At 29.4% G+C, this 9,474-nt stretch overlaps 2 protein-coding genes across 2 annotated transcripts; one reads left to right on the forward strand and one right to left on the reverse strand.

Annotated features, from left to right (window-relative positions):
* The first annotated feature begins 1,247 nt into the window (after positions 1-1,247).
* LOC146720596 (dynein light chain roadblock-type 2-like) lies at positions 1,248-1,957 on the forward strand. The gene is made up of 2 exons (XM_085488228.1): positions 1,248-1,664; positions 1,738-1,957. Exons 1-2 carry the CDS (start codon positions 1,607-1,609, stop codon positions 1,947-1,949), a joined length of 270 nt encoding a protein of 89 aa, XP_085344354.1. The 5' UTR covers positions 1,248-1,606; the 3' UTR covers positions 1,950-1,957.
* A 4,668-nt stretch (positions 1,958-6,625) lies between these two features.
* Positions 6,626-7,786, reverse strand: LOC146720597 (uncharacterized). The gene is made up of 4 exons (XM_085488226.1): positions 7,683-7,786; positions 7,292-7,451; positions 6,928-7,027; positions 6,626-6,687 (listed from the first exon to the last, which is right to left on the reverse strand). Exons 1-4 carry the CDS (start codon positions 7,683-7,685, stop codon positions 6,642-6,644), a joined length of 309 nt encoding a protein of 102 aa, XP_085344352.1. The 5' UTR covers positions 7,686-7,786; the 3' UTR covers positions 6,626-6,641.
* Between the last annotated feature and the right edge of the window lie 1,688 nt (positions 7,787-9,474).

The raw sequence follows: 9,474 nt of genomic DNA on the forward strand, positions 1-9,474 counted from the left end.
CCGGTCGGCCGTGGTTTCCCGGGGGTTCGCCCGGCCCGGGGGCCGCCCACCCGGAGGTTCCGCCCGGGCCCCGGGGGTGCCCCCGGCCCGGGGGTACCGTCCCGGGGCTTTTACCTTATTGCCCGGCATTTCTTTGTTTCCCCCCTTTTAAATTTGCTAATTTTTCGTTGTTTTTACATTCGCCATACGGCATCGTGATAAAATTTTATCGTACAATAGGACTTTTCGATCGTTCGATCTCCGCGGACTATGTCTCGATTTGAACGCGCCTTTCGGCGCTCGCGCTCGCATACGGCCGTTGCGTAGGACCGTGCGTCGCCGACCGCCTGGCCGGCCGGGGGGGTACTATCAAGAGACACGGTAGGGATCTCGCGACAGTTAAGGGCGTAGCCGAGACACGTGTATCTTACGCGAGTCGGGGACCATTGAGTCTTATAATATTCGAATTCTCCAAGAACGGCGGAAGCAATCAAGGTTTATACTAGACTTAATCGATAGATTTGAGTTTGAATATATAAAAAGCGGTCGTCTATTTCTGCTCTACGTGATTGAAGCAGAGATATAGAATTGCAAAGGTCGAAATATGAAAAATTTCTTTTAAGAACGTCCCCCGTCATCATTATATCATTCGACCACGCAACATAGTTAGTAGTTATTCGTGCTACACGATATTCACCGTATACAAAACAATGCGCACAAAATATCACACGTACACAACCACATGAATAGAGGGCAGGTTTTGAAATGTCCATCTCGCACGTTTTACAACAGACGGCGATAGTTGCCCTCCGCTATATTGACAGCGTGCGGGGTTAGATATTTTCAATTTTCAATTTCAATTTTTAACATTCAATTTTAATGTTATTATTTGCAAATTTATTGTCATAATAATTTATGTGCAAGTTTACAGTCTGTGATACAAAATCAGATATTTTGCTATTATTTCAATAATATTTCAATTATATAAATTATAAATGCCTATGTATGAGTGTGCATATATTTTTAATAAATTTTCTTTAATTAGCTTCTATATTTTTTTCAGTTGTACATCAAAGCAGGTAGCATGATCAGCTCAACTTGTGAGCAGGGGTTGGGCAATGGCTAGTTATCATCGCAGCATGTGATTAGCTTAACTACAAGATAAATCTAATATCAGTGCTATCGATAGGAACTATTTACAATTGTGGTTCTGGCATTTTTCCTTATTGCAGGGTACAATATATATCCAATAATTAATTATACAAAATTAAATATTATTCATCACACACTTTGTATCAAAATAATATATTTTTTAAAATTTATTTAATCATTTTTATCATTGTGATTGTAGTGGCAAGGATCTTATTGCTCAGTGTCATTGCAAGCATCTGGCCTGTATATACCATAATATATTGCGTAATACATTGGCTAAGTATGACAATATAGATTTTGATAGATTCCCATGGAATATTGGAATTTGTCGGACTTACAGTCATCCACCACATATGCAGCCTACAATTAAAGAACGCATTTATTCCATATGATTTGCTTCCGTTATTGGAATATTTAAAATAAAAATTTTATTAATAAATTTCGATGAAATAATTTATAAGAGGTTGAAGAAACTATGAAACAAATTCAGTCTCATAAAAGGGTAGTTGGAACAATAGTGGTGAATGCAGAAGGTATTACATGAGATCATTGACATGATTTACTTGTAGTTGTAAACAAAAATTTATAAAATTATATTTGTTTTAGGTATTCCTATAAAGTCAACATTAGATAATACGACAACAGTTCAATACGCAGGTTTGATAAGTCAATTGTCAGATAAAGCTCGTTCTGTCGTACGTGACTTGAATCCAACAAATGATTTAACTTTCTTGCGCATACGTAGCAAAAAACATAAAATTATGATGGCACCAGATAAAGAATTCATATTAATAGTAGTACAAAATCCAGTTGATTGATATTTAAAAGAAACAAAAATATATTTCAAAGTTAAGATTTATTTTTTTGGTTGTTAATTTAATCTGTATGCTACATTGGATGTTAATATCTATTCAATTAAATAAAGAAAAATAAAAGAATAAAGCTTAAAAATTATACAAAATGCAGTATTTAATTACTAATTTAACAAATTATGAACTTTTAGAGTTTTTAAATAGTGCTTTCTTCTTTGGTAACAATATTATATTTTTAAGTTTGATAATTATGAAAATATGTATATATAGTAATTCATGGCATGTTTATTTTTGTATTTAATACAATTATAAATGTACATTTCTCATCAATAAAATATCACAGTATCTTTTTTATAATTTAATTTTAATATTGAGATTGTTTTTATTCAGTGGAAAAAAAAATGTGTAGTTGGTCCCTATTAATTATACATACATATAAGAGTGTCGCACAAATAATTCTATGCAGTCTTTTTAAGATAATATAAAAATACTTATAAATATAATCAATTAAAATACATATAATCAAAATTGTATGTATTAAAATTCAATAGCATATAAAAAAGATTTTTTAAAATTATATATATATAATAAAAATCCAACATTTTATATATATATATATATATATATATATAAATATATATTTATTTATTGTATATCATAAATATATATTTATTTATTTATATTTACCTATCTTTTTTTTATATATATGGTAGAAATACAATGTATGAGTTATTTTATTTTGCAAAATTTTTGAAAGTTAAACTATTAATTACAATGAAATTATTTCATATAATACCGAGATTCTTTTCATAATAAAGATTAAGAGAGAGTTAGATTTTATCATAAGATTTATAAAAGTCATAAGATAAGGTTAATTGCATATTGTATAGTTTATCTCTCATTTTTTAAAGTAAATAAATATCAAAGTTACATTGCTTGAACTGGTGCGTTTGAAGTATGTTGTCTTTTTGAGGGATGCAAGACAATATAGTACAAAAGCATTGCTGTAATTCCCAAGAAAAAGGAAATGATACAAATAATAAAGATTATATTAAAGTACTAAGCCTCTTTAACTGCAGGAGGACAAGCATATTGCCATAATAAATTTGCTGCAATATTTTCAAAAAAGCAGATAACATAGAAAGATAGATGTTTTCAAAATGTTTTGCTATCTACAGCATTGAGATATATAAAAATGTGCACTATGCCAATAACAGAAGCAAATAATATGGAATAAATGCGTTCTTTAATTGTAGGCTGCATATGTGGTGGATGACTGCAAGTCCGACAAAATTCCAATATTCCATGGGAATCTATCAAAATCCATATTGTCATACTTAGCCAATGTATTACACAATATATTATGGTATATACAGGCCAGATGCTTGCAATGACACTGAGCAATAAAATCCTTGCCACTACAATCACAATGATAAAAATGATTAAATAAATTTAAAATAAATTTTTAAAAATATATTATTTTGATACAAATTGTGTAATGAATAATATTTAATTTTGTATATTAATTATTGGATATATATGTACCTAAAATAAGAAAATGCCAGAAAAATTGAATTTGCTTATTTATTTAAAGATGCTTATCATATACAAAAATGAATGATATAATCTCTAAAAACTCACCTTTAAAAAAAGGTAAAAAAAGGCGACCAGTTAAGGGCACGCCATTAACAAAAATTATCCATTGCAAACCCATGTACAATAGAATTGTATGAAAAATTATCGATTATAAACCCATGTACAATCGTAACAAAAGTAATGAAATAAAAAAAAAATTGCGCCAAGTGAAAGTAGAAACTTGTACCAGTGGAAAATTAAAGTTGCAGACATATATAGAGTCGTATAATGAATCAATAAAAATTTAAATTTGCAAATGTAGAATTGTACCATAAAAAAACTTATCTTTTAAAAAAAAAGATAAACAAGATGCCAAGTCCATGCGCCATGTGAAAAAGTGTTAAACAAAAAAGTATTTTTAAGTAAAAAAATCTATCAATTGACAAAAATTTATGTTCTAAAATTAATATCTCTACAAAAAGTAATGTCCAATTATTGCGCGAATAAATAAACATTTTTATAAAAAATTAAAATTTAAAAACTTATGCAAATTTAAAATTAATATAAAATAAAAAGAAATAAAAAAATTTTAGTTAAAAAAACTGGGCGCGCTGCAATGAGTTTAAAAGTAACAATTTAATTTTAATATCATTAGAATATTATTTAGCAGCGCGCCCAGTTTTTTTAACTAAAATTTTTTTATTTCTTTTTATTTTATATTAATTTTAAATTTGCATAAGTTTTTAAATTTTAATTTTTATAAAAATGTTTATTTATTCGCGCAATAATTGGACATTACTTTTTGTAGAGATATTAATTTTAGAACATAAATTTTTGTCAATTGATAGATTTTTTTACTTAAAAATACTTTTTTGTTTAACACTTTTTCACATGGCGCATGGACTTGGCATCTTGTTTATCTTTTTTTTTAAAAGATAAGTTTTTTTATGGTACAATTCTACATTTGCAAATTTAAATTTTTATTGATTCATTATACGACTCTATATATGTCTGCAACTTTAATTTTCCACTGGTACAAGTTTCTACTTTCACTTGGCGCAATTTTTTTTTTATTTCATTACTTTTGTTACGATTGTACATGGGTTTATAATCGATAATTTTTCATACAATTCTATTGTACATGGGTTTGCAATGGATAATTTTTGTTAATGGCGTGCCCTTAACTGGTCGCCTTCTTTACCTTTTTTTAATAAGAGATACGTCGCGCTCGGCGCGTCGAACGAGTCGAGCGAGTCCGGACGAGTCGTAAACGTACTTTCTCGAGTCTCTCGCCACTCCGGCGTGTTTCGACCGCTCTCCGTACCGTCGCCGACCGCTTGGCCGGTCGGTTGGGTACTATAAGAGGGTAGGAGAAATTAATATTGTACGTGTCGCGCTCTCGACGTTGACAAACGAAGAATCGCCCGAACGGGTCGAGAACGGATTTTGTCGAGTCGCGACTCTGACACGGAGAGAACATTTATATAAAATGTTTGATTTGGAAACCACGAATATATAAAATAATATACGATCGTCGCAGAACGCGCCGCCGCCAAGTCTTCTCATGCTTGGAGGTTGCGTGTCTCGCGAGAACGTACGTTCGACTCTCGCGTCGTCTCGTATTCCTCTTCGCCGGGGATTACGGTGCGGCTCTTCTCGTTCGTCGCCGAACGCGCGCAAAATTAACGCACACTTATTTATTACGAGCACAGCATTGCCACGAGTCGGTGTCGCAAGACCGAATGGCTCTTATGTGGCGCGCACGCCTCTAGTGTGTTGGCCGCGCGGTTCCCTCTCGTTTCGTACGCAGCAGCGGAATCGTCGCGCTTACCGAGCATCTACTCCACGGATACGAGTTTGCGGGAAGAGTTGCTTCTTCCCGCTCGCTTTGTACGCCGTAGCGAAATCTTATTGCTGGTCGTGTGCGGTTAAACGCGTACGAACCAGACAGAACAGTCCTCGACGTCTAAGCATCGTCGATCTAGCGTCAGGGTGAATCGCGCGGTCTCTCGAGACCGCGCATCATAACATTTGGGAGAATAAGAACACGAGTATTTTGATCTTGTGGATTTTTGAACGGAGAGGAGGAGGAAGAAGAGGAGAGGCGGCGGCGTCGGGGGTTTACTCTCGCCTCCGTCGTTCTCTCGTACGCTTTACATAATAGCGTTAAACACAGCAGAGTGTCGCCGACCGGCTGAGCAAGACCGGCGGCAAATAAAATGGCACATACGAGCGTGTTGCGCGCGCGTCGGTGTTTCGGCATCGAACGCGCGCGCGCGCGAAAAGAGCTAGAGACGAGTCTTCGGGCTCGCTCGCGAGTTACTCCCTTGCGAGTAACCGAACACGAAGCTCCCTGGTTGATCCTGCCAGTAGTCATATGCTTGTCTCAAAGATTATAAATGTAATTTATTTAATTACATTTTTATTTTTTAAATAATACATATATACGTTCCAAAAAATATAAGCCATATTATTATATATGTACGTGTGTGTGGGTGTATAACTATCATTTAATACACATTCACGTTAAATCACATCATTTAATCATATTTAATAACTATATCACTAACATATATAATTAATACTTATAATAAATCATTTTTAAAGTAATTTTTTTTAAATTCTAGTTATCACTTTATCAGAATTATGAAAAAAAATTGATACAATTGTTAGAAAACTTAAATGTGCATAACTTTTTAATATATAGGCATTAATAAAATAAACATAGTGATTGTTAATTTTTTATGCTACAGCTACGCATAAAAGTACTAAAATACTTAGAACTTTAAATTACTTTAATATTCAACTGTATATATTATTATAACTTTTCTCGTTTTATACTATATTTAAAAAATAATATTTAATAATTACTTTATTGCACTTACAACTATGCATATGTATTTAATACTGTAACCATTTAAATAATAAAATATATATATAATTACTGTGTATGAAATTAATACATTCAAAATAAAAAAAGTTCATATGCAAAAATAAACTCTATAAAATCTATAAATAAACGTAATAATAATAAACTGTGCAATAAACGTAATAATAAACGTTCAAATATTTTATTTATTATATATTAAAATTATTCTATTTAATAACCTGTCCTTTTCTTGTTTAGATCTCCTCATTTTCGCATCTCTTCTTTTGTTCTTCCTTTTTCCTAAAAAGAAATATGTGATTGTTATACATAGGTGCAATAAGTCAATTCTGCAATAAATATTCTATACAAAAATAACAATAAGTTCTTAAATGTTGTATTTAATTTAAAAAAACTAATACACGCAATAATGAACAGATAGTGCATGTGTTCACCCTCTTTAAAATCAGTTTCTTATAAAAATAAAAAGTTTGAGATAAGATGATAAAATAGTTAAATTGAGGTATATTATATATAACTTACAAATCTCGGTCAAATCTCTGCTTGGCTAAAATTAGCCATCTTGCAATTATATCCTCAACTTCCTTATTTGTTAAATTGGTTCTTGAAGTTCGCGCAGCATCTAACAACAAGTTTAAACAGATATGTGTGGTTATAGATTATATAAAAATTTAAAGCGACTTAATTTTATATATATATATATATATGTATATATGTATATATACTATTCAAAATTATTTTATATTCCTATGATTACATATTATTGAATAATGATATTAGAGTTTTAATAGCATCATCCAATATAACCATGCATAGAATGCTATATATAAAGTGTCAAAAATATGTCAATAAAAACATTTCTGTGATTAAATATTTATATACTTACTTATGATACATATAGTAATGCGAAGATTTTTAAAGGCATTTTTCAATTTTGCACCAGCCCAACTATATTCCATTGCTAATTTATTTGTTAAAATATGTTTCATCATGTACGAAATCACATCATGATGATCCTTACCTCCTAAAAAGCTCAATTGTCTTGTCTAAAAATATAAAATAATTTAATTAATATTAGTTTATGATCTAAAAATATCAAAATAATAAACATTTGTTTTTCTCTTATAAAAAAAGTTAACATTACTTTTCTTTTAACTTCTTTAAAATTATTTAACATTATATAAATAAATAAATATGTCCAAAATATTGCTTTTTATAAGACATTTCAATAAAATGTTTCTAATCGTAAGTATAAAATGATAATATTTTGTATATACCATTTCTGCAGCAACACATTTGTTTTTTAATTGATTATCAATTCTCTGTAATTGTTCTACGGTATCTGCTGGCAAATCGAAATCATAATGTTCATTTTTTTTTAAATCCGTTTCCTCATTTTTTCTTATGTGATTATCCAACTTTATTAAACGTTCATCAATTGTTGTAAGATTTAACAATACTGCATTTAGTTTCCTGATAATTAAATTATGAAAATCTGCAAAAATAATTGACACATATTATTGTATATCTACTCATTGTCAGATTATATAAATATTACGAATTATATACCATTTTAAATATGTTTACAGTGATATAAATAAAAAAAGTTAAAACTTTAATAATATATATATATATATATATAGGTAAGCTTTTACAAAAATTTAAAATTAATAACAGATATATTTTTACCTACATCAATCTCAGCATTACAAGTATCGGATGTAGATATTGTATCTGAATTTTGTGGAACAAGGTCATCTTTATTTGCTGTTCGATGTTCTTGTGAACTTATAGATTTACTATATGTAACTGCAGACTTTTTAGACTGAATATTAATTATTTTTTCATTACTTATTTGTATCGGAGGCTTAGTTATTTTCTTATAATTTTTTATCAGTGGTTTTTTTATTTCATAAGTCATTTTGCTTTTATTTAAATCGTTTGATATATTAGAAGCTTCATCTAAATCATTGCTTGTGTCAGTTCTATCTGAATTATCAGAAGAACTTGAAATTTTTTTTACTCGATTCATTTTCTTATCACCTTGTATTAATGGTGTCTTTATTTCACAGATTTTGCTCTTATTTATTGTTAAAGCTTTTGGTGTATTAGGAAAATTATCTAACTCTAAATCATTGCGAGTTTTTAATTTATTGATGCTTGTGTCGCTTGTATCAGAATTATCAGGAGATGAACCTGTATTTTTTTTTGCTCGTTGATATCTCGATTTTTTGAGGTTATTTCCATCATCACCATCTATATCGGATATTTGTTCAGCTAATTTAAGTTTGTCTATAGCTTTATCATATGTATCTAAAACGTATAAAATTTTTGAATATTAAAAATTAGATTTTTGTTTTTATATATTTTATAATCAAATATCACTTAAAATTTAAATTTTAATATATACTTTTAATACATATATATTATAATTTTAATTTATATAATTTTTGATAAAAAAATAAAATACATTTTTTATATTACTAACCGCTGCTACCAAAAATACGGATTATTTTATATAATTGCCAATCATCAGAAGGAAATATTCTTTTCATAATTGCTTTATTTATCTTAATTTGACTTGTATATGATGGCCATTTACATTCCTTATTATTTTCAGTTAACCATTCAGAAGGAACAATTTGTAAACCATCTTCGAACTCCACAATATTATACGCCATAATAACTGTAAATAAAAATTGATCAGCATTGAAATTATAAATAATCTATGATGTAAATAATATGATAAAAATGTGACGATAATAATAATAATAATAATAATAATAATATTTGCAATTTATATTAGAGTATTATAATTACGTTTAATTATTTAATTACAAATGCAAATTAATATTAAACATGTATTATTCAGTTGTGTGTAACATCGGAAATATAATATAATTTTTTTTATAAGGCATTTTCAACATTTTTGCTCTAATTTTATCAAACTCCCATGTCTGAAGATGAGAATATTCAGACATGATACCAATATTTAAAGTTAATGACGAAATAGGCTGTGTATATAAATCTTCCACTAACACAAGTACTTTGCCAATAGCATACATTTTA

This window comes from Nylanderia fulva, unplaced genomic scaffold (genome assembly GCF_048542155.1).
Source record: "Nylanderia fulva isolate GAGA-0341 unplaced genomic scaffold, ASM4854215v1 Scaffold659, whole genome shotgun sequence".
NCBI classification, from domain to species: domain Eukaryota; kingdom Metazoa; phylum Arthropoda; class Insecta; order Hymenoptera; family Formicidae; genus Nylanderia; species Nylanderia fulva.